The 27,242-nt window shown below is 37.8% G+C and overlaps 1 protein-coding gene across 17 annotated transcripts in view; it reads right to left on the reverse strand.

Moving 5' to 3' along the window:
- The window catches only part of dlg2 (discs, large homolog 2 (Drosophila)), a 259,732-nt gene that overhangs the window by 74,517 nt on the left and 157,973 nt on the right, over window positions 1-27,242 (reverse strand). For 10 of the 17 annotated variants that reach the window (XM_066699432.1, XM_066699437.1, XM_066699441.1 and 7 more), the window contains 7 exons: window positions 26,459-26,494; window positions 17,819-17,869; window positions 14,814-14,938; window positions 9,976-10,151; window positions 7,124-7,260; window positions 6,466-6,610; window positions 4,609-4,774 (listed from right to left, as the gene is read on the reverse strand). In XM_066699432.1, coding sequence (XP_066555529.1) covers window positions 4,609-4,774; window positions 6,466-6,610; window positions 7,124-7,260; window positions 9,976-10,151; window positions 14,814-14,938; window positions 17,819-17,869; window positions 26,459-26,494 — 836 coding nt within the window. The remainder of the gene's footprint in view (window positions 1-4,608; window positions 4,775-6,465; window positions 6,611-7,123; window positions 7,261-9,975; window positions 10,152-14,813; window positions 14,939-17,818; window positions 17,870-26,458; window positions 26,495-27,242) is intronic. The other 7 variants (XM_066699448.1, XM_066699440.1, XM_066699434.1 and 4 more) reach the window with 3 other exon arrangements.

A 27,242-nucleotide genomic window follows, 5' to 3' on the forward strand; every position in this document is an offset into this window, starting at 1 on the left:
GGCACAGTCACAACGAGGATACTGTGATACAGCTGTAACAGTGCAATTCACTGAACTTTTAATGCTTATACAGAATAGGCAATTACACCACAGTGTGAAGCATGTCCCAGGTATTGTGAAAGTGCAGACCAGACACAATTAAATAAATATAATTACTTTACAGCACACCACTGCTTAACAATAAACTGTCACTCAACTACCTACTATAGTAAAGGGTCCACACCCTTGCCATACAGTGCATTTATGTTGGATTAATCCCATTAAAGAAATAGTGAAACCTCATTAACATATTCCTAGGAAATCAGGATTTCTATGTGGGGAAATAAAAGTACAGACTCTTCTCTGGAATTGTTTTCAGCCACAAACCTGAAGCTGTTCTCCAAAACGAGCCTGTACATTGAGACTGAATCAAAGAAAGACTGTTTTAACCTAATCCATACTGCCAAAACCATACTTCCATAGTGAATATGTCTAAAAAAATCCACAATATACACAGCACAATGTCTGATATTGATAGTGTATTATTCTGCACACTCAGAAATGAATGAAGCAGAAAGTTGCCAGTAGCAATGCCATATATGTGCTATATCAGTGTGTGGAGAGAGTGGGCCATATGTTACATCACAGAAACCATGGTTACAAATCAGGATTGCAATGAGCAGCTGCAGACGTTGTACCTTAACAGGGTCATTTTCAAAGTATTTGGTTCCAGGGAAACATTTGCTCCCCTGTCTTCCAAAAGCTTGGAGGTGAAAATGTAGCAAAACATGTCGGTACAGAATGGAAACTTTAAATGAAGCATGGATACTAATGACACTGCAGTCAGGTAGGAGAGTGGTAGTATATTTCAAAGACTTGTCCAATACTATGCACATATTTCAGCACTATTCTTTTCTCCATTTTATATTAATTTTGTTTTGAAAAAGATCACAGACATGTTTTTGCATAGAATATACTTTACTGGCTGAATACTGGGTGCCATCGAGTAACTTAAATAATAAATATACCCTTACCCAGTATAATATTTTATAATTATGCATTGTCTATATTTATCTCACAAAAAATTACAGTGGATCAACAGATCAGAGAGAACCAAAGAGCTATAATTATACAAGATTCCCTCTGTAATCCAATCAGTTCTTATAGTAGTCACTAGGAAACTGATTTAAACTCCGCTGTAGAATCACAGATGTAGATATATATAGTCATATGTACAGTACTGTGCAAAAGTTTTAGGCAGGTTTGAAAAAATTCTTTAAAGTAAGAATGCTTTCAAAAATAGACATGTTCATAGATTATATTTATCAATTAACTAAATGCAAAGTGAGTGAACAGAAGAAAAATCTACATCAAATCCATATTTGGTGTGACACCCTTTGCCTTCAAAACACCATCAATTCTTCTAGGAACACTTGCACAGTTTTTGATGGATCTCGGCAGGTAGGTTGGCCCAAACATCTTGGAGAACGAACCACAGTTCTTCTGTGGATTTAGGCGCCTCAGTTGCTTCTCTCTCTTCATGTAATCCCAGACAGACTCGATGATGTTGAGATCAGGGCTCTGTGGGGGCCATACCATCACTTCCAGGACTCCTTGTTCTTCTTTACGCTGAAGATAGTTCTTAATGACTTCACTGTATGTTTGGGGTCGTTGTCATGCTGCAGAATACATTTGGGACCTGATGGAATTGCATGATGGATAAGTATCTTCTCAGCATTGAGGAGACCATTAATTCTGACCGAATCCCCAACTCCATTTGCAGAAATGCAGCCCCAAACTTGCAAGGAACCTCCACCATGCTTCACTGTTGCCTGCAGACACTCATTCGTGTACTGCTCTCCAGCCCTTCGGTGAACAAACTGCCTTCTGCTACACACAAATATTTCACATATTGACTCATCAGTCCAGAGCACCTGCTGCCATTTTTCTGCACCCAGTTCCTGTATTTTCGTGCATAGTTGAGTTGCTTGGCCTTGTTGCCACGTTGGAGGTATGGCTTTTTGGCCACACGTCTTCCATGAAGGCCACTTCTGAAGAGAATTCTCCAGACAGTAGATGGGTGTACCAGGGTCCCAGTTTTCTGCCAATTCTGAGCTGATGGCACAGCTGGACATCTTCCGATTGTGAAGGGAAGTAAGCATGATGTGTCTTTCATCTGCTGCAGTAAGTTTCCTTGGCCGACCACTGTGTCTACGGTCCTCAACGTTGCCCATTTCTTTGTGCTTCTTCAAAAGAGCTTGGACAGCACATCTGGAAACCCCTGTCAGCCTTGAAATGTCTGCCTGGGAGAGACCTTGCTGATGCAGTAGAACTACCTTGTGTCTTGTTGCTGTGCTCAGTCTTGCCATGGTGTATGACTTTTGACAGTAAACTATCTTCAGCAACCTCACCTTTTTATTCAGTTTTATTCCTCCTACACAGCTGTTTCTGTTTCAGTGAATGGTTGTGTTTCAACCTACATGTTGAATTGATGATCATTAGGACCTGTGTGGTATAATGGTTTAATCATACACCTGACTATATGCCTACAAAATCCCTGACTGTGTGCAAGTGTATCTAGAGGAATTGATGCTGTTTTGAATGCAAAGGGTGGTCACACCAAATATTGATTTGATGTAGCTTTTTCTTCTGTTCACTCACTTTGTATTTAGTTAATTGATAAATATAATCTATTAACATGTCTATTTTTGAAAGCATTCTTACATACAATATCTACAAAAGGCATTCATTCTGATCCTGCACACACCAGTTCAGGGAATAAGCACACAGCAACCATCGGGGCAGGATGAGTTTTGTCTTGTTTTTTCTGGAGCATTTCAAAAGCACAGAATCTATCTTCACCAAATTAAATACAGCGCTACGATGGATTAGAGGATTTATTTATAAGGTTAGACTATCCATAGCACCTAGGCCAAATAAACCGCTTATCGAAAGACAATGTGCCTCTATAATCCTTCACTTAGAAAGCTTACGAAGAGGTCATTCTCTGAACTTTGTCCTTAAGTGAAAAACTGTATTAGATGCCTAGCTCTTGTGATTTCAGTTAAATAAATACACCGGCAAATACATCTGAAGCAATCTACTGAATGTTGTTTTTTCTAGACTGGATCAACAACCAGCACAGACAGAATACTACATAAAGAATCAAAGTCATCAAAGTAATTCTTCTAATGTATCCACTGTAAACTGGGTTATCACCTTCAATAATCAGGCTTTTATTCAGTGAACACGCATATTTAATGCATAGAAAACATGATCTCAGATTGCAACAGAGTCGATCAATAACCAAGCTGACAAGCTGGGGCTGGGGAAACACTGGAGTTTGGCAAGATGCCATTTTCTACTACAAACCTAACTGAATTAAAAGGATCCCTTAGAAAGTCTCAGTCATGTATTGTAACACTTGTGTGCGTTGCTTTTCTGTTCAGATCTCGCCTTGTACTCATTTATTGTGAAGTGTTGATGTTCTGATTTTGGTTTCAAACTGTTAATTTGTACAGTGAAATAATTTCCGAATCATAGCACCTCCTGAAAGGCAGATTTGAAATGATTCCCATGCCATCATTTACTGGGAGACTTCCATGAATCTCAGCAGGAAACTGAACTTCCACTGTTCCAGTTAACACAGTTAGTGCAACACCATTTATCACTGTCTGTGTTCCTGGACCTTCCTGCCAGGCTGACAGGGAAAATGTTATGTGAAGAACGACTGTTAATAAGGAAAGTGGTATAAAGTGTATAACATATCCACTGCATGGCTTATTTTTAGCTGCTGTTCTACATTACAACACATGATAAACACAGCGCTGGTATTTCTTATTTGTGTCACAGGCCTGAGAAGAAATTTCAGCATGCGCCCCTATAAAAACTGCACCCATGCTATCGAAGGTGCTATCTAGACCGTAATGTTTGACTTTTCTTGTAAAAAGTGCCTATTATAATAGCTCAAGCCTTAACAGCAGTAGTCTCCTCTTATACCTGTGAATAATGTTCAAATTAGAAGAGGCAGAAAACATACATCGAAATAAAGTGGCAACAGGTTTTTAATGAGGATCTGCACGCTCACAGACAGCTTGAACATTAACAAACCACCTCATTTTGGATAAGCTGCGCTGCGAAAAGCATAGGCTGCTGCTTTGCAGAAAACATATGCTGCCAAAATCAGTCAGTCACCATCTGTCCCAGATATGGAGAGCAACCTCCACCATCAAATCAATTAAAAACACAGAACAATACATTTGTTCTTTTTATATTATTTTTATAATAGCATATTTATTTTTAAAAGTGTAAGAAAGACCAGTATAATGTAAATATATAGTGTGCTGTATGTCTTTTCAAAGCCGCGGGCCCTCATTGCAAAAGCCCTGACGGCTTTGCATCTATTTGTTTCTTTTTAGTCGGCATATGGTCCTCGTTGGTAGGGAAAATAGATAAACACTGTGACGCAACACAAAGACAGGAAAGACAAAGCAGGGGGAGACGAAACAAAGAAACATTTCCATCCTGTGTGGAAATGAGATTGGGACGGCCTTTTGATTTTTACACACAAAATGGTACACAGAGCATCTACCTGTGGGCATTTTCGTCTGGTAAAAGTGAGGTAATTACCGTAAGAATGAAAAACCATCCAACCTGTTAATGTCCTCTTCCCCGAGCATGTGTTTGGGAATGGGGGAATATCTCCCTGGTGAAATTGGGGGAAGACTGGATTTGTACTCCAGAGTGCCATTGTTGCCAGGGGAGGAGATATGGTTTTCCATAGGTGGAGAGAATGCTAAAAAAAGAAAAAGGAGCATGACAAGTTAGACCTATATTCATGCACATAACATCCTCAATTAGATCAACACAAACACCCAACAACCACCACCACCACGTCTGTCCAACATTATTATTAAAATGCTAATATTGCATCAACACACACACACACACACACAGTACTGTGCAAAATTTTTAGGCAGGTGTGAAAAAATGCTGTAAAGTAAGAATGCTTTCATAAATAGACATGTTAATAGATTATATTTATCAATTAACTAAATGCAAAGTGAGTGAACAGAAGAAAAATCTACATCAAATCCATATTTGGTGTGACCACCCTTTGCCTTCAAAACAGCATCAATTCCTCTAGATACACTTGCACACAGTCAGGGATTTTGTAGGCATATAGTCAGGTGTCTGATTAAACAATTATACCAAACAGGTGCTAATGATCATCAATTCAATATGTAGGTTGAAACACAATCATTAACTGAAACAGAAACAGCTGTGTAGGAGGAATAAAACTGAATAAAAAGGTGAGGTTGCTGAAGATAGTTTACTGTCAAAGGTCATACACCATGGCAAGACTGAGCACAGCAACAAGACACAAGGTAGTTATACTGCATCAGCAAGTCTCTCCCAGGCAGACATTTCAAGGCAGACAGGGGTTTCCAGATGTGCTGTCCAAGCTCTTTTGAAGAAGCACAAAGAAACGGGCAACATTGAGGACTGTAGACACAGTGGTCGGCCAAAGAAACTTACTGCAGCAGATGAAAGACACATCATGCTTACTTCCCTTCACAATCGGAAGATGTCCAGCAGTGCCATCAGCTCAGAATTGGCAGACAACAGTGAGACCCTGGTACACCCATCTACTGTCCGGCCAAGCGACTCAACTATGTAAGAAAACACAGAAACTGGGTGCAGAAAAATGGCAGCAGGTGCTCTGAACTGATGAGTCAAAATGTGAAATATCTGGCTGTAGCAGAAGGCAGTTTGTTCACCGAAGGGCTGGAGAGCGGTACACGAATGAGTGTCTGTAGGCAACAGTGAAGCATGGTGGAGGTTCCTTGCAAGTTTGGGGCTGCATTTCTGCAAATGGAGTTGGGGATTTGGTCAGAATTAATGGTCTCCTCAATGCTGAGAAGTACAGGCAGATACTTATCCATCATGCAATACCATCAGGGAGGCATCTGATTGTCCCCAAATATATTCTGCAGCATGACAACGACCCCAGACATACAGCGACAGTCATTCAGAACTATCTTCAGTGTAAAGAAGAACAAGGAGTCCTGGAAGTGATGGTATGTCCTCCACAGAGCCCTGATCTCAACATCATCGAGTCTGTCTGGGATTACATGAAGAGAGAGAAGCAACTGAGGCGCCTAAATCCACAGAAGAACTGTGGTTCGTTCTCCAAGATGTTTGGGCCAACCTACCTGCCGAGATCCTTCAAAAACTGTGTGTAGGTGTACCTAGAAGAACTGATGCTGTTTTGAAGGCAAAGGGTGGTCACACCAAATATGGATTTGATGTAGATTTTTCTTCTGTTCACTCACTTTGCATTTAGTTAATTGATAAATATAATCTATTAACATGTCTATTTTTGAAAGCATTCTTACTTTACAGCACTTTTTCACACCTGCCTAAAACTTTTGCACAGTACTGAATATACATATAAAATCATGATTATCATCAGACTATACTCACAGTGTGTGATATCTGGAGGCCCATATGGATCTGTTAGGTAAACACTAGTAGGCTTTCCCACCTTCAGATAGACTACATCAGATGTATTTTTCAATATGGCTACAGCTTCTTCATGGGATACTTCTTCCAAACTATAGTTGTTCACCTAGAAGGAATGGCAACGATTTAACGAATGGTTCTTACATGTAATACAATTCTCCAACGCACATAAATATGTTCTACAAGCTTGCTACACTACAGAAAGCTTGTTTCCAAGGTAGTAGATGAGATCGGGTCTGTTCTTCACAAGTGGTATGAGGGTAATTAAGTTAAATTTCATTTAAATGATCCAATAACCAGCAGAGTGCTACCAAAGACGTACAGTGTAGAGAACCCACAAGAGCTAGCCATCACTGATATTTAAATGGGTTTTCTGACTATTATGATGTTAAAAAAAAAAAAAAAAAAACTAATTAAATTTGCTCAGATGAAAAGGTCCATTTGCTGCTGCACAAAAACGAGAGCCATACTAATGGGGCTTTTCAATTTCTTTTATGCTCAGCTGCACTGGTCTGTAATGTGCGACAGACTTACAAGTAACCACCATAAGCTAGAAAATTACAGGAGATAAAACATCCATAACTCTGTCCGGATGGAAATTGTGCTGGAAATCTCTTACCATAAGCAGTCGGTCACCCACTTGCAACCTCCCGTCTTTCTGTGCTGCTCCTCCATCGATGATTTTGGTCACATAAATGCTGTTGTCTCCTGGGATGTGTTGGTTCCCGACTCCACCTGCAATACTAAATCCAAGCCCTGGGGAAAAACAAGGTGGCAAATGGGTGGAAGGGGAAGTATCAGAATCGACCTGTTTACATCCACAGCCAAAAGAGATGAGACAATAACGCTGACTACAGTTTTACATTGTGTTTCTAATCCAGCTATAACTTTGATGGAGTCATCACTCTCACCTCCCTCGATGCAATCAAATTTATAGCATTCAATTAGTTTTATATAAATAGAGAAATACATTGACAGAATGGCTTTTCCCAAGAACCATTTCTGGATAATGCAACAATAAATTCTGAGGCTGTCCAAAACATTTGCCATTGCTTCAAAAACTTTTTTTTAAGGGTTTTTGCTTTCTGTTTTCTTTTTATAAATGCAGACATTTCTAAGGGCAAGTAGAGTAACACGAGTCGAAAGGACATGCTCTGTTCTTCTCTGCTGCTTCCTCAAGGGTCCCAAAGTGGACAGCAATCAATATTGTATTGACAAAACCTGTCATTCATTTGAGGTTGTTAGTGTTTCTTCACAATAGCAGACACAATCTAATTACATCCTCCCAAGGGAACCATTACATAGCCCACAATTCCACAATATGGTAAGAAGCGTGTTAAGCTAAACAGTATATAAGCATCTTTCCAATAAGATTTAAAAGAAAATATGTAGCAATCTAGCATTAACAAAGGGTGTGTGTATGTGGGTAAATGACTGATTTTTTTTTGTTGCAGATCAGCATGATGTAAATGTCAGCCCATTAGTTTTAAAGTGGAGCTGTGTGCATATCCAGGGGTTTAAAACACTGTTTTGATTAGTTTTATGGCCTAAGCAGTTCCTCTGTTAAATGCATTATGCTGATTTATATATTATGTTGTAATAATACATCAATGTAATTTTTTTACGCACATTCATGTTATGCAGTGATGCTCTAAAGTAAAACTTTCTTAAAGCCATATGTGACAACCTTTAAAATGATCCAGTTCTGTATGTTTTCATGCAATTTCCTGGACAGAAACTGAAATTGAAGTTCTCGGTTTACTAGCAGAGCTGGATCAAGTTCAACGTGTCACTGTAAGTGGAGGGATCGTCATTTTAAGCAGTAAGGAGGTCTCTGTTCCCACATACCTTGAAGTACATAGCTGTGCTCAGTGCTGTGGTTATGTAATGAATTTAATGTGGAATAAGAAGAGACTAAAACTCATTGCATCTATGGTCTGCATAGGATTCGATACAAGGGTGCCAGGAGTCAATGTTATTAAAGTATTTTACCCTCTCCATCAATTTTCCCCTCCATGTATTTACTTATTGACTTGCTCATTTTTTTTTTTAATTATTATTATTATTATTTTTTTTTTTACAGTTTACCATTCCCATTTCAAGTCCAACCCTCCTGAAATATTGGATTATTTATTTGTCAGTGTCAGTCACAATGATAGCCCCTAATTAGATCTGGTCTCAAGGGGAGCCCAAGGGCACAGGCAGAGAAACATTTATGTATTACATTACACAAACCAGACACAAATGAAAGAAATCCATAACATAATTTACAGCAAGAACAAGTTTGTTTGTTTTTCCAAAGGTGCAAGAATGTCTTAAACTACAGTAATTTATCAGTCTCTCTCAAGGACGCTGCAAGACAGTTTAATGGAGCAGTACGAAATTCCCTCAGTTTTTTACATTTCTTTAACTGCAAAATTATTTCAAGTTAAATTTGTTGCACTCAGTTTTACAATTCAATAAAAACTCAAAAATGTATTGACAGAATATTCAGAATATTAGAATATGATAAAGTGTTTATAAAAGAAAAGGTTGTACAAGGCAGTTATGCAATCTGTAGTATTACTCATGGGACGTGTTTTAGAAAGGTTATAGAGAAATAGAGAGTGTGTAGAAATACTTACAGTGCACATAAAATAAAACCCACATGACAAATAAATACAAAAGATTAACATTTAGACTATTATGTTTGTAGATCTGTACATCCATAACTAGACTGGATTAAGAATCTCATATTTGTAACATTGTAACATACTCCTATTTAATGGACTAGGAAAAATAAAGAAACAAACACACAAATCCTAGTTTAGCTAATGATATACAAATATTTGTTTTGTTTTTGTTTGTTGAGTGTTGTTTGTTTCTTTCTTGCCTATAAGCTATAGTGTCTCTAAGACTCACAGTGCCACATTATAAATCTCCATTCGTAAATGTCTACTAACATTTTTATTGGAAACAAATTGATTCTCTTTATATTAAAAAAAAAAAAAAGCACTATGATCAGTTTCCTTCCAGGTAACAAAAAACTGTTTTAACAAGATCTTATCTTATTAAAACAACAATGTATTTATACATCTCCCAGGTCACACTTCATACATCTTGAGATTTAGTTTAGTTTAATTTATATCTCATTAAAAGTAATTATTCTACATAGCAATAATCAATATATATTCAAATGTATTTGCTGGGAAGAAGCATCATATTGGTTTGAATTGAATGCAATGTTTAATTCATGACACAGTATATTATTATAGCGACTTCTTTATGGTCATATTGGGTGTACAGATATACACAAACGTGAATGCTAAATGTAAGGGACATCTGAAGCAGGAAAAAATGCAGATTGGGAAGGTACAACTAGTGCTAGTTACTATTATTGTTGCTAGTGTTGCTGATAGTAATAATAATAATAATAATAATAATAATAATAATAGCAGCTATTATATCCCGGAAACAATAACAATACAATACCTTTTGGTCCTTTAATGAGTTTAATTTCTATTACGGTCTCTAGCTCTAGCATCGGTCTTCTGCGGCGCACGTAGAGCCGAACAATTGATCCTGCTACTTTCAGGGCCTCCACCGCTTTACTGTGCGAGACTTCAGAGACATCGGCATCATTCACCCGTAGGATACAGTCATTGACTCTGAAGGAGAAGGAGAATTCTGACGTTAAAAAGGTCATCTCAACCATTTCTGTATCTGCCACTGAGACATAGCCTCCAGGTCTGGACAAAATATCTTGCTTACAAACAAGATGGGACCCCCGGGGCGGACACAGAATTCTATCAGATGGGTCCCTGTTACCAATTACAATCTGTTACAAGGCAAGAGTGGAATTAGCTAGAAGCATGATGAGAGATAGGGAAGATTGAGAAGTCTTAGTACTTTTCTATTTCTGTCTAGAAACAGAAGGCAAATTTTGCAGTTTACCATTTGCTTTCTTTACAGTGTGTCCTGTTTCTGAAAATTAGTATTTGCCAGTTATACAGCTATGACATGAACTACTTTGAAGCAATACATACATGGAAATAATGAAGCAGACCTGACATTTTTTTCCACTTAATTAAGGTGAGGGATGTGCAATTTCACGGTGGTAAACACAGGATAGGGCAAGGCTCTACGAGACAATGTGTCAGGGCAGGAGTTTTTCAAACCTGCAGTGGCTGTTCATGGGGGTTACATGAATGGTACAGAATAGTAACTATATAGATGCTGACATGCAACACAAGCACAAAGGTTCACAGAAAGGTTCAGGACCCTGGACAGCTCTAGGCAGAATTCCACTAAAATCATAAAACCCCCAGTGCTCTGTGCATTTTGTCTGGGAACAGCAACATATACAAACAGATTGCATCTCCTTCTGAGAGAGGATGAGGGGGAAAACAACCATGGGTTTCAGTCAAATTCTGCTCTTATTACTAGTTGGGTACATATGAGCATGGAGCTTACAACAATACATCAATAACTGCAGTACAATCAACTAAAGTACAGTGAAATCATGAAAGATCATTGAATACTATTTCTGTCTGCCACTGGTCACTGTTTGTACTGTAAAATACTATATTAAAAGATCACTATTACCGTCAGGAGAAGGATTGGACTTGGTGTCCAGCAATTACAAAATGTGTGATACAATCACCTCTGACTCTATTGCAGATTCTTGCCTTGTTTAGATTTCAGTCTTCCTTAGGGGCTCTGAAAACAAACCATTAATTACAATGTCTGTGTGATTTATTTTAAGCCTGCTGCATTCAATCCTCGCAAAAGTCAGGCAAGGTTAGAGGAGGTAAAAAAAAAAAAAAAAAAACTGTATACAATGTAATTGACTGCCTAAATAATATTCAGTCTTCAGTAACAATAAATTTAGCCTAGTTAATATTTTATTGGCTACCTTTAGCGGTATGCATGACTGTTTCTAAGAGACCTGTCTCTGTGCTCGTCAGGGAAAGTAAGGTTGAGGGAGACTGAGCTGCTTTAGCAATCCTGCTCTCCCCAGATTAGTTCCATGGACTGTTTAATAGACAGCATGCTGGGCCCTTGCTTTTATGTCTCAGGATACCACCATTATCATCTCACTTCCCCTTTTGCCAAGATGTGCAGAAGCCAGGGATTTATCTGTATCCTCAAATTATTTAAAGATGTTGGTTTTGCCAAGCTGCCAAAAAAATAGATCCAGACAATTTAAACGGAAAATTGGCTCCTCAAATGCATTCTGTTGCCTGTGACAACACAACTTCCTTTTCCTAGTTCAGCTTGGATTGCATGAGCCCGTATTTGACATGTGCCCCTTCAAGGACAGCTCAAGGAGCACAACTGAACTAAATGTGGGCAGTTGTGTTTTGGAGGAGCTGTACGGGCCGGGGGAGTGCTGTTCCCAACTGCTAACTACATATGCCACTGTGATGTTAAAGGGGGTGAAAAGTTATACCTTGGGTTCTCCTCTGCCTCTGAATTAGAAAAGGTATGGCAGTGACAGCTGCTCAGTCCATCAAATCAGGCAAGGAAGGGGAGTGCTGTGTCTTATAAAATCAGATTAAACGGCCCACTGTAATATCTCCTAATGTGATTACATGTTTTAAGAGTTTGATACAGAAGACAAGCATGACATGGGACTGAAAGAGCTGTCCTGCAGGCATCCTTATGAGGGTTTTACCAATCTTAGGTTGCTTTAAAAGGATCAAGCGCTAGGGGCTTAGCAGTGACTCCCAATTCTAAAACATCAAACACGAGGCTACATGTTTTGCGCAGTACTATAAAAGCTCACTGTATGAAAGATTCTGCAGGATAATGTTCTAGCAGAGTGGGCCTGGTCATTGATTTTATTACAATAACTAATGCATGCAACTAAGAAATGCATTAACAAATACATAATAATCCACACCTAAGACTGCAGAATTTGTTCTGTAAAATATTCTTAAATCAGTTTAATCATCCTTCAATATAATAAGTTCAGAGTTTAATGCCATTTATAATATACATATATATATATATATATATATATATATATATATATATATATATATATATACATATATATATATATATATATATACACTCACCTAAAGGATTATTAGGAACACCATACTAATACTGTGTTTGACCCCCTTTCGCCTTCAGAACTGCCTTAATTCTACGTGGCATTGATTCAACAAGGTGCTGAAAGCATTCTTTAGAAATGTTGGCCCATATTGATAGGATAGCATCTTGTAGTTGATGGAGATTTGTGGGATGCACATCCAGGGCACGAAGCTCCCGTTCCACCACATCCCAAAGATGCTCTATTGGGTTGAGATCTGGTGACTGTGGGGGCCAGTTTAGTACAGTGAACTCATTGTCATGTTCAAGAAACCACTTTGAAATGATTCAACCTTTGTGACATGGTGCATTATCCTGCTGGAAGTAGCCATCAGAGGATGGGTACATGGTGGTCATAAAGGGATGGACATGGTCAGAAACAATGCTCAGGTAGGCCGTGGCATTTAAACGATGCCCAATTGGCACTAAGGGGCCTACAGTGTGCCAAGAAAACATCCCCCACACCATTACACCACCACCACCAGCCTGCACAGTGGTAACAAGGCATGATGGATCCATGTTCTCATTCTGTTTACGCCAAATTCTGACTCTACCATCTGAATGTCTCAACAGAAATCGAGACTCATCAGACCAGGCAACATTTTTCCAGTCTTCAACTGTCCAATTTTGGTGAGCTTGTGCAAATTGTAGCCTCTTTTTCCTATTTGTAGTGGAGATGAGTGGTACCCGGTGGGGTCTTCTGCTGTTGTAGCCCATCCGCCTCAAGGTTGTACGTGTTGTGGCTTCACAAATGCTTTGCTGCATACCTCGGTTGTAACGAGTGGTTATTTCAGTCAAAGTTGCTCTTCTATCAGCTTGAATCAGTCGGCCCATTCTCCTCTGACCTCTAGCATCAACAAGGCATTTTCGCCCCCACAGGACTGCCGCATACTGGATGTTTTTCCCTTTTCACACCATTCTTTGTAAACCCTAGAAATGGTTGTGCGTGAAAATCCCAGTAACTGAGCAGATTGTGAAATACTCAGACCGGCCCGTCTGGCACCAACAACCATGCCACGCTCAAAATTGCTTAAATCACCTTTCTTTCCCATTCAGACATTCAGTTTGGAGTTCAGGAGATTGTCTTGACCAGGACCACACCCCTAAATGCATTGAAGCAACTGCCATGTGATTGGTTGGTTAGATAATCGCATTAATGAGAAATTGAACAGGTGTTCCTAATAATCCTTTAGGTGAGTGTATATATATATATATTTTTCTGTTTTACTTTTAGTACAATCTGGAGGCTTCAGCAAAAAATTTAAATCTCAGGAGAGCAATTACTGCGCCAGTAGCTACTGGCTAAAACGCTGCCGAGAGGTTTAATAACATCCCTTGAAATGATCATTCCAAGAGCTGGGGCAAGATGGCAGACCCACAATAAAACAACACATAGAACACAAAACACTCTTGTCTGACTTGCTCAGTTGCTTGCAGAAGTTAAAGCTTAAGCTTGTGCCAAGTTCAAATGTTCACCACAATTCTCTTCTCCTCAGGCATATCTATGAAAAGATCCATTCATGTAGTGCTAATCCAGAAGTTAACCTTTTGGTCGGATCCTAAACTAATCATAAGTTTGTCTTATACTGAACGGGGACAGCCTAGGGGTGAACTCTGTAACAGATATTTTATTTAAGATTACACCCATACCTCAATGCCTCTTTCTTTTCTTTGTACACATCCATGGTTTTATACTCGACTGATCATACACACCCTTTATTACATAATTAACTAACTAATTTGGTAATTCATTATGCAGATAAGAGGCCTTTACCAACATGGCTACTACTCTCAGGTTCCTTCACAAAGACAGTAGACAAATTTGTGTCATGCATGTATAACCCACTTATATTACATAAACTTAGACTAAATATTCTCTATCTATACATTAGTGGTCTGATTAAGTCTATCTGCAGTAAATATGTTTGACCCCTTTCAAATTTTATACGAAAAATAAATTAATTAATAAATGATGAAATTAACAATGAAGAAAACAAACGAGTTAACGACAAACCAATACTAACCAGAAGCAAGAGCCACCTTCAGATCTCTGCTAGTCTGCCAGACTCCAAATGAAACCACTGGAGGCAATGCCCGGCATTTGATTTTATTAGTACATGCCTGGAGCGATCGTGTTGATACAGAGCAACATGCAGAATACTAATAAGTTCCTTCTCAGGGATGTGAAAGCGGTTTGTCGACAGGCAGACCAGACTGTCCTCACTCTTTACCTGAGTCGACCGTCCTCGGCTGCGGCCCCCCCGGGAATAATCTTGGTAATGAATATACCAGGGTCATCGCCGATGTGGGGGTTGTCTGTCCCTCCTGCAATGCTAAATCCCAGCCCTGAGTTACCCTGCAAAAACATAAAAAAAACATTGCTATACTTGTAATATTTATTCACGTCATCATATACCCTACATGTACGGACAATGTTGATAAATAAAATGCATCAGAGGCAATCCAAGTGCAGAAATACAAATTATTGGCTCTAAAAGGTAACTTCCTTTTACTTCAGACAGAAAGTGGAGAATAAAATGTAACAAACTGACATTTTAAGCTAAATAGCCAATGTTTATGGAGTCAAATTACTGCAATTATTTTACAAATGATTGCTTTATGAAGATAAACAATGTACACATGCAGTTATTCCTCCAACAGCAGTCAAAAAGAGTGAACATAAAGGGGAAAAAATACCTGCATGTTGAAAACTGTTGTGTTTTCATTTTGTCCACATAAAAGATGTATGAATTCAGTAGTTATGTGCAGTTTAATAGGTTTGATTCAAACTAGGTGAAAACAAATATGAAAATATGACCTATTTCTTGAAATAATCTGAATGAAAAGCTTAATTTGTGTCCTCCACTTGTGTATTTTACGGCTTGGACTGTGGCAGATGGGCTTCTCATTCAAACAGTCCAAGTACTTTCACAGTGCTATGTATTTGCAATTCAGCACTTGGCACATGCATTTATTCTTGTTTGTTTTACAGATAAATGATGACTTAGTCAATAGTGTCTCTGCTGTTCAAGAGTGAACACTCAGCCAAATGACTAATAACTATTTGAGAAAGGGTTGAGCCTCAGAGCAGATCGAAGCAGATATTCGGTTCTTCAGAATGTGCCTTGTATCTGGGAGAGCCATATAGTTAGAGTTGATCTTTCATTTGTTGACCATGTAAGCATGATCATATGATACAGACTTGCTTTACATAACTGCATTGTTTCAGCTTTAAAAAACATTATTTTCATGAAGTACATACAAAACAAATCTAATGTTAATCCACTTTCCTATGACACTGAATTGACACATTGGAGAATATCTGGAAGTGACATGGGTTACTGTGAAGACAGTGGTGATCTGATTGGCAACAAATTTGATTAAACCTACTATAGTAGCAAATATTTGTATCCTGCTACCCACATTACCATGTCTTATAAATTCAGCACGTCTCTTCACAGATTTCACAAAATTAATGTCGGCTTTGATTAAACTGGTGGCTGTGGTCAAACAGCTGGAAATAATGGCTTCTCTTGATTAAAAACTGAACCGATGCTCATTGCCATGTTGATAGTGTTTTCCTCCCCTGTTAATGAACGGTCTTTTATTCTACTGGGAAATGGCTCTTAAAAAGGACAGGCCAATGTCAATCAGTAGCAAAATGTGAGGTATATTGCAATTGTTCACTTCCAGCATCTGACAGTGTTGCCTCGGTATTTTAAGCATGTAACGCCGATATTCCAGCCGAGGTCACCTTCCTGATGTCCAGTGACAATGACAACGGCAGAAAATCAAGCCATGGCTTTCTAGCAATTCACAGAATTAACGTTGTCATTGTTCTTTCGAGTCTGTGTTTATCTCTCTTTTCAGGCAAACAGTCATACAAAGGCTCTGAGCTTCACCCTTGAGTAAATTAACATTCCCTTTGGTCTGTCTTAACTTCGGGTTTGTTTCTGCTTTACTTAAAACCACGTTTCACATTTAAGCTGTCAAAATGTCACATGTAGTTTTATAATCCTTTTATCTTTCTGGGTTACACAAAACTACAGTATCGTTTCTCATGCAAATACAGCATTTAGTATTACTGATCGCTGCCAGTGGCTGAAACTATCCATAAAGCTGCTGTGCATGGTATACTCCCAGTAAATATGTGTAATTAAGCTTATAGGCCTACTGCTTAAAAGTACAAGTCAAACTCAAATCATCTTCAGAGCAGAATGTGGAGAAATTCTTATTTTTCCATTTGATGTCCGCACACACACAGATACAGTAACACAATCAATAATTAAAATAAGTGTTAAATCTGACTCCACTGGTCATTCAGATGCTGACACGCACACTATCCTAGTCACTGTTTTTCTTCCTTGACAAGATGTTTATTACTGTTCCACCGGGGTCGAGCAGACTGCAGTTTAACCAGAGAACCTGAGAGATGATAATTAAGCTCACTGATCTGTGACATAAAATAGACGTTCACTGGAGCACTGTGCTCATATGGGGGAGCAGGACACAGGACTGTCTCAATTTAGAGTGAGAGCTTCCCTGAAGCATTATATAAATTAAACATGAGCCTGTCTTTAAATAAATAAAGTAATGAACAAACAAAAATATCTCAGATGTTAGTTCTAGGTTAGGTTAGTTCTTATCCTGATTAGTCATTTATTTCTGTCAAACAAACAAAAATGTGAAAGTTATATAACACCTCCCTGGTGTTCCCATGTCTTTCCACAGGACTTGTCGATTGAGCAGAGCTTTAGGGGGTCTGCTCAGCACAGTTGGGATCACTAACAAGTAGTGTCAACCTCACATCTGTTCCCACCGACACTCACAGATTACTACACAGTAATGTAGCCTCCCAGGTATCGAGCTACACATGCTGAGGCGTATTAACTAGGTGTGTGTGTGTGTATATATATATATATATATATATATATAAAACAACTGTTATCCTGGTGAGGTAAATAACACATATTCCACAAAGATTTCATTATCAGTGCTGTGGGCATGTGTTTATGTTGAAGTATATCCTGTGGTAATTTGTATTCTAGGTTTAAGATTCCAATGTGATGCATCTTTATTTACCATGAAATATAATTACCACACAATCCTCACATCAAAGTAATAACAAAAATACACATTTGCATACAAATAAACAAATACTGACATCAAATTAATTATAAATAAACAAAGCAAACAAACAACCACTTTATTAGCAAGTATATTAATTCACACTTACCCTTTCCAATGTAATTTCTTCAAACTCATATTCAATTTCTGTCCCATTTACCTAGAAAACATAAAATACACCCTTCAATTGACCCTTCAAAATGGTAATAACATTCAACTTCACTTAATCTGCATTGGATTGGTTTAAGAGAAGCAAACAATACATTTTAAAAATGCTCATCATACCAATACAACCCTATCTTAAGGGCATCCCAGTGCTGCCCCTCGGGATCCCTTGGACAGAGGGCTCAGTTTAATGGGTCACACTTGCCCATTTTCTCTGACTCCAACCACACATGTTGATTACTTCTGTTTTTTTATTTTTCTATTTGGATGTTTTACATAGTAGCAAAAACACCAAAATGTCAAATATACTTATGCCAAATACGGCAAAGTCCAGTCTCTGCTTGCAGTCTTGGAAAAATTGCCTTGAACTAGCTAGAGGACCAACAATAACATATGCTGCACTTTCAGTTACAACACAGGAAAAAAAACAGACATTTCAATTAAGAACAGAACATACAAAGCAGATATATATATATATATATATATATATATATATATATATATATATATATATATATATATATATATATATATATATATATGGGTAAAAGGCTATACTATAAGGAAAGCTAGTCAAACGGTACCTCACAAACAGATTTTCTTCTTACAGACTCTGAGGTATTTCCTTTTGTTGTTTGGACTATTAGACATGACAGTAGTAGTAAACATACAATCTATATTGTGCCTGTATCTAGCAGACATCCAATATCTAGGACCAACCTTAACAAATGCAACATTCATAACAACTGACCTACACTTCAAGTCAGAGGTCAGAAGACTGTGATCCTTTTACAGATTGTACCGTCCCTACTTATTTGTACACACCCTACATTTGCACTGCTTCTTGGGAGGTTTGATAGAAATAATTCAAGCTTAATGAAAAGTTATTAATCTGAAGATACGGTAGCAGAGCAGATGACTGAGGATGAGAGAGGACTCCCTTTCTGAAACCTAATCAAATGTGTTATTAATGAACTTTTAATAAGAGTCATTTAAGTCTATCATTAATACTCCCTGTGTGCAACATTCACATATTTATATATCAAACACAATGAGCAGAGGAAATTCTAATTAAAAACTGACTACCTAAGATGGAAGTGCCCTTATACAAGATGTGAGCACGTAACAATGTGTATTCAATTCCTGGCCCAGTCAGGCTGAGCTGCTTTCAAAGACAATAAAATATGTGCAGTTAAATCATGTTTTACCATTAAGTTCTCCTGCAATTTTCAATAATGAAGGTTGCAATTTTAATTTCAGCCTCACTAATTACCTCTAAGGGAGAAAGATTTGCAGCACAGTGTACTACACAGAAATGTAATACGCTTTGGAGGAGTCAATGACGTGTGAATGCTCAACATTTATTTATTGTAGGTTTCATACTTTTACATTAAAACAAAGTCTTGAATGACCATTACTGTATCTGTAACTGCAGACATTTCTCATCAAAATAAAACAACATCAGAATGAAGGTTGAGATCGGTAGCTCTTGCAATCTTCTTTAGATATTTCATGGCTGTGTGTTTAGGGTCGTTCCCCTGTTGAAAATAAAATACTTCAAACACACACATTTATGTCAAGCTTCAGAAGATGCCCTTGACATTCAGATAGATTTTTAATGATTTCAGATTGTTATTATTATTGTGATTATTTACCTGGCGTATTCAGAAAGAAAGGAGCCTGTCATGGGCAATTTAAACCCAGTGAGCACAGTAATTTACAGCTGGGTCCCCTGCTGCTGATGGAATAAAGGGAGACAAGCCTAAAAGCTTTTAGAAGACTATTCATTCAAATATTTTAACTCCATAGCAACTACAGATTTCAATTTAGCTTTTCCTTTTTTTTATTATTTTCTGTTCTTTAAGTTGTAACTTGTGACTTTACCTCACTGCATTTAGAAAGGATGCATGCATATTGAATGCAATGGATGAATCATGCGTCGTCATCCCCCACAAAGAAATTCAATATGTATACTGTATAGGAAGTGAATACTCTCGCCAAGAGATTGACATGAAAAGTTTTGTTTTACGGTTGCTTTTTTGGAAAACCTTTTTAGTTTACACTATACAGAATTTTCTGCCAGGGCTAATGGCAATTTTGAGATATCAGCACAATCTTAAAAAGGTCTGCGCCTGTGATGTTGCTTTCTATACCCTGATAAATTGAGTTAATCCCCTTAACTGAAATAAGTATTCCACTTAGAAAGAAATGTGGCAGAAACAGTATGGACAGATTAATGTTGCTCATCTCTTGCTTGCCAACGATGTGTGAAAGTAATAAAATATAACTAATGTACAAATACAGGTTTTCAATGAATACAATAACTCTGATTAAACTAACTACATAATTGAAATGAGTACATTTGCAATTCTTGGCATGTTTATCGACTTTGCACAATAAACACCTGTTCTCCCAATGGATACCATTCTCGTCATAATTCACTATAACAAAATCATATTTGTGCTCCATACAACACAACATCACCGTCATACTAATTTTCAGACATCTGCAATTTAGGATTCTATTCATTGGGCAGCATCAAAACACACCTGAAGTTGTTATTCTGGAACAGGTCAACCACATAATGACTCCCCCTCGCCTACGTTTCAAAGGATAGCAGAACATAGGATTGTGTTTTGGACTTTTTACTTCCAGCTCAGTGTATCAGAACCAATGGGGTGTGAATTGAGTACCATTCCTTTGGGAAGAATTGTACTAAACAACATTTGACCCAAAACAAACTGCAGTAGATGTGTCTTTTAAGACCATTTTCAAACCTACAGAAAAAAGTAAAAAGGTAATGCATCAGCATCCTCATAAGATTAGATACAACAAAAGCAGCCAAAATACTGCAGATCATATAATTAGGGAAAACATGTGACTAGACTTGAGTGAGAGAAAAAAAATCAAGGTTATAAAAAATTATAATGCTTGCTTCACTAAAAGCTTTATATATAATCTCAAGGCTTAACAACAACATAATCCCTTACGTGTTTCTTATCTCTGTTGTTCATTAAGCACAGTGTATTAGTTGAAGATGGTGTCATGAATATATTTTTTTGAAGGTCAAGAAAAATGTGCCCTTTACATCTTGTTCCCCTGAAGATGTGACCTAATTAACTCCAGCAGGGCAGCATTTGCATAGGCAGATGAATGTGCATTTTAAATCCAAACCAATGGGGACAGATTATGATTTCCCCCCTAGTCTTAAAGGAACTTGCTGAAATGCAGTACACTACATCTCACAACGTTACTGCTGATGCGGAGGTACGACACAACATTCATAAATACATTTTTAATCCAATTGTTCGCCCTGCCTCTCAAGCCCAGGTCCCAGTAGAGCTGGTCCATACAAAAAAGACTGACAAGGTGAGACAATCTGATCTCCACACAAGAGTCACACAGTACAGCAGCTGCAGTTCCAACAGCATTAAGTTAAACCAAATAATAATAAAAATAGCAAGTTTTTAAAAGGAAATACTTAAAACCTCTTAGCCAGTATAACAATTAACTGTACACAGTAAACTGTACATTAATATAATCAATCAATATGGAGGTTATACATGTACATAAATTATTCTAGTTCAGCTCATTATTATTGGATGTTAACATGGACACTAACTAACTTTAATCATGTTTGATTGGTGTTCTTCAGGGATACAGCTCTGGAAAAAATTAAGAGACCACTGCAGATTTTTTACATGTATGGCACCCATTCCATTCCAGTGTTCGCTGAATTCCAACACACGCTACTGAATGAGGTGTGGATTAGGTGATCACCTGAACCAAATCTTATTTAACAGGAAAGAGTATAAAAACCACTGCTGTGGCATCACTATCCTCTTGCAATAGGATCAGCTGGAGGGCAAAAACAGTGCTCAAAAGTAATCGTAATCAAAAACTAACTATTGATCATGCCAAAAGAGATGAAAAGGAAAGTTTTGAATGAGGAAAAGAAGGGTTCAATTCTGGCTTTACTGGCAGAGGGATACAGTGAGCATCAGATTGCTTCCATCCTTAAAATTTCAAAGATGGAGGTTCATGAGAACAAGGCCAAGCAGCAGACATTGGGGACAACTAAGCTACACACCGGCAGAGGGCGAAAAACGACTCTCCACTGACTGGGATGACCACCAACTCATTTGAATGTCACTCAACAACCATAGGATGACATCAAGTGACCTACAAAAAGAATGGCAAACGGCAGCTGTGGTGAAGTGCACAGCAAGGACGGTTCGAAACAGGCTCCTTGGGGCAGGGCTGAAGTCGTGCAAACCTAGAAAAAAGCCCTTCATCAATGAGAAGCCTACAAGCCACAGTGTCTCGCACTCACTGTGAAATCTGGTGGAGGATCGGTGATGATCTGGGGGTGCTTCAGCAAGGCTGGAATCGGGCAGATTTGTCTTTGTGAAGGACGCATGAATCAAGCCACGTACAAGGTTGTCCTGGAAGAAAACTTGCTTCCTTCTGCTATGACATTGTTCCCCAACTCCCCAAGGATTGTTTTTTCCAGCAGGACAATGCACCATGCCACACAGCCAGGTCAATCAAGGTGTGGATGGAGGACCACCAGATCAAGACCCTGTCATGGCCAGCCCAATCTCCAGACCTGAACCCCATTGAAAACCTCTGGAATGTGATCAAGAGGAAGATGGATGGTCACAAGCCATCAAACAAAGCCGAGCTGCTTGAATTTGTGCGCCAGGAGTGGCATAAAGTCACCCAACATCAATGTGAAAGACTGGTGGAGAGCATGCCAAGACGCATGGAAGCTGAGATTGAAAATCAGGGTTATTCCACCAAATATTTAGTTCTGAACTATTCCTAAGTTAAAACATTAGTATTGTGTTTAAAAATGAATATGAACTTTGCATTATTCAAGGTCTGACAACACTGCATCTTTTTTGTAATTTTGACCAGTTGTCATTTTTTGCAAATAAATGCTTTAAATGACAATAATTTTATTTGGAAGTTGGTAGAAATGTTGTCAGTAGTTTATAGAGTAAAACAAAAATGTTCATTTTACCGAAACACATACCTATAAAGAGTAAAACCAGAAAAACTGATAATTTTGCAGTGGTCTCTTTTCCAGGGCTGTATATTGACAAACTCATACAAAGCAGTATACATAAGGAAGAAAAAAAAAAACCAATGTATGCATATCACTGGTAACTCTTAACAGTTATTGTGCATGCAACAAAGAAAGTCTGCTTAAGTACACAGGTAGATTATTGAACCATAAATAAATGAATCAACAGAAACTGCTGAGTCGATGTCCTTTTTGTTAATTGAGTATGAGAGCTGTATATTGACTTCTGAAGCCAAATCCCTTCAGAATCATCACTTAATTATACCGACACAGGATGTCTGATCATTCTTCAATCACTTGATACCACCTAGCAGTCAACAGCGCTTTGCCAAAGCACAATTAGGAACTGTTGTCCAAAATAAATTGGTCAATAAATCACTGAAATATGCAAGACTGAACTGATATTTGCAAGGAATAATACTGTACATTCAGTGAAACAGGGAATCCATCAATTTTAAACATATAGCATTTCCCAGACATATTGCTATAATAAACTAAAACAATTATATTTACTTTTTACTATAATAAATCACCTGCTATTTTCTTTCGTGAATGACCTTACATTGGTTGTTTATATTGAAGTATCTGAATATACTGCTATAAAAAGTATTTGAAAATTCTGTGTATTTAGTTTATCGCAGCTCCTACCACACAACACTGTTTCTCCTCCAGCTTTTAATTTGAATACACACATGAAGAACCATTGTGGTAATTAGCAGGCTATTTAATTTGAAAGTTCCCTGTTTCTGATTATTTTACTATTCTGAGAAAATACACATGTTGAAAAATAATCAGTAACCTGAGCATCAATAAATATCATTTACATCTAGTGTGCCCAAGAAATCACTAACGTCACTTTATGATTTTAAAGTAATGGATACATGTACTTACTCTTGACAGTTTCAGCTTATTGAGTATCATCAGGCATGACAACATATTATGCAATTATGCACTTAAAAGGAGCAATCCTTTAACAGCTTCATTTTAAGTTAAGAACTAAAGAGGACTTTTTTCCAACAGACTGCAGAAGTACCAGGTGTTTGGTTTGAAGTTCTCTCTTTGCTTTCAGGTCTAATTAATTAATTGGCAAAGCATCTGGGACTGCAGAGTGAATGATATAAATGAGAAATAGAATAAGCAGAACCTCAGAAATGTCCAGTAAAGAACAGTGTGAACAAAGAAAGAAAATTAGTTCCGAACATGAATTACTGAAGCCCCGAGCAGCGTTTTTTCTGGGAAAAATGTTTCTACAGCAGAACCAGTGACTGTAATGCATTTATCACTGTTCTGCACTACCGACAGGTATCTATTCATCTTAGCAATGCAGCCACGTCACTTCATCCACAGTGATGGATCTTTTGTGGGTGGGCAGAAATTTGGCAGTTCTTTGCATCATGAAGGAGCATAACCACAGGCAAACCTCTACAATTGAACTCACTGTAGTAAAACAGCTGGCTTTAATTTAGTATATGACTGGGGGCTCATTTGAGGAATGGCAGCAAAATCATGTGTTAATTGGAAAACACTACTAACAGGGAATGTACGATTGCACCTCCTATACAAGCTCACATACAGTGCTGTAACTCAATCTAGTTTTACTTGAGTATTTTATTTAAAATATGAAGGCCTGGTAGATTATTAAAATCACACAGTGTACTTTACACACAAAAAGGCGAAACACTATCATTTGGATCTTATCTCTTGGTGAATATTTGATTTTTTCTGGTTTCAAAATGGACAGACTTGCTGATGTACAGAGAACTAACATTGAGCTCTAGGTTGAATAACAAAACGCAGAGCAATTCTGTCAGCACTGTCCCTTTGCCAACATGACTAATCTGACGAATGCCTTCTGTCAGAATTCATTTAAAGATTCATTTCTAAGTTGATTGTTTCTCAGCCTGAAGTATCCAGGACAACACAACAACACTGAAAACACAAACAGACATACAAGAATCATTATTAATTATTATTATTATTATAAAATATTAAGACAATGAGAGTAGGGCGCAATTTTATTTCCCAAACAAATACGTCCTAAACAATCCCGTGTTGCTGAGTGGAGGTATGTAAAATCCTTCTTCCTTACAGTACAATTGGGCAAATCTAAGTAACAAATGTGTTCATGGCAAGTAGGGAAAATGCAGTCTGGACAATAAATAAAGGACTAAATATAACATGGGGACACACTATGAATTACTGGCAATGACGGGGTCTAGAATCAGGTGACTTATTAGTAGCAAAATCTAATTAGTTCATTAGTAAAATTTAGAACTAGGCTTGACCTGTTTCATCAGGATAGTCAGGTTATCCTCAAAGGCTCAAATAAACTGTCCTTTAATTTCCTTCACTACACTTCAACTCCAAGGTCAACCTCCCAGTTATACTCTCAATATGTCAGACTTGCCAACAGTCGTGTATGATTCCGAAAGCAACAAGTCATCTAAAATAATACCAACAGCTCCATCCCCATGTAAACGCCATATTTGTCTACTGTGACAAACAGTACGGCTGAATTGCACGGTGCCACTACAATACACTACCACACTAGAGTCGGAGGGATTACAGGAACCATATCAAGATTGCAGTGTAATCTGTAACAGGTTTAAAATGAACAAGCTCTGCTGAAAACTTATTTGAGGGGATATGTTAAAAGTCCACTGATCTCAGTAGGGGATATCAGTATTCTATGGAAGTTTTTGAAGAATACATCGAATTCTTACAGCTTGTACTCCACAGAGGTCAGTTTCATTTTAATTTCTTCTTTCAACATGACAGTTCAAGCATCTCGACAGCTGATCCCACATCAAGGCCAAGCCACGTTCGGTGAAATGACTAAATAGATTGTCAAAGCTTTTTGGCGTGGTACCAAGTGATGTTCATCCATTGAGATATACTGCACAGTTTGGATAATATGGACTTTACTCGAAAACATGCTTTTTAAATGTTGAAAGTCAAAAATGTAAAATTGATTGTAAAATGTAAAAAGTACTGAACATTCATTTAAATTATGTCTACAAATTCACTACAGGGTACAATATTCTTTTTTGGAGGGGAGGTGACATACTGACTGAAATACAAGAAGAAATGTTGATTCAAATGTACACGTTGCACAAACATGTAAACAAATGTAAAGTGATCAAAAACATAAGGTTCATAACTTCCACGACAGAGGTCTATTTCTAAAGAACTGTAGCTACAAATAGCTTTGGTCCAGTCAGAACATTATATTTTATTCATCGTACCATAACGCTTGCTAACCTTTTACAATCTGCATTCCTTTTTGGATGTGGAAAAAATTGCACAATGCATTTAGTTATTTTTTGCTGTCCTACTTTAAGGGCATCCCTTTGGGAGAATGCTGATGAAGACAGAAACATGCGTGTGATAGTGTGTGTGTGTGTGTGTGCATGAAGGCATGAGAAAACGGAGAAAAAGTAGTCTGTTTAAGGACTGTATTTGAGGAAAACAATTAAAGATTTTAAAGCCAGATACCTCTTCAAAGCTGTAGCAGCATCGTCCATTGAGCATCTAGAAACCCCAGAAAGAAGCCAGATCACAGTCAAGATGGAGAAATTCATCCAAGCTAAAATATGTTTTTATTTTTATGGCGCTAAATGCAACTCAAAACCAATCATCAATCATCATCCAGGACTGTCAAATAAATCAATTCTTTGTTACACATTTTTGGTAAACATGACAAACAGGCATGATTCTGCATAATTAATCAAGTAAGAATCTTGTCTGATGCTCCAAACCAAGTAAGGTATTTTTTAGTGCAGTGTTTCATAATTGACCAGCAATTTTCATCTTGGTTAAGATAAAAAGCAGAAGCGGTTGAAAACTACTGCTACTACTGATCAGTTCCACACAAATAACAATTTTGCCTAATGCCTTACAATATAACAGCATGGCTTTAAACACTGTTAACATTAATAAAATGGCCCTTTACATCAAGTATTTTATTTAATTTTCAAGGAAAGTCTATACAGAAAAAAAGTGTATATACTACATTCATCTTCTGTGTAGAGCCCAGTTTAACATAGTGCAGCTTCTTGGTGCAAAAGGACTCCAAACAGAGCCAGCAAACAGCTTCACAAGAACACCTGTTTATTTTGTATTTTTTTCATTTGGAGGTCCCATATTCATGTAGTAACCAGACCCAGGCTTGCTCAAGGGTAAATACTGGAGCTTCAGATGACATTTAAACAGTATTTCCCTTTTATGATGTTCCTAGTCATTCATTATGAAGCAGTTTGAGGTTGGGCTCCTTCAAAAG

This window comes from Amia ocellicauda, chromosome 3, assembly GCF_036373705.1.
Source record: "Amia ocellicauda isolate fAmiCal2 chromosome 3, fAmiCal2.hap1, whole genome shotgun sequence".
Taxonomy (NCBI): domain Eukaryota; kingdom Metazoa; phylum Chordata; class Actinopteri; order Amiiformes; family Amiidae; genus Amia; species Amia ocellicauda.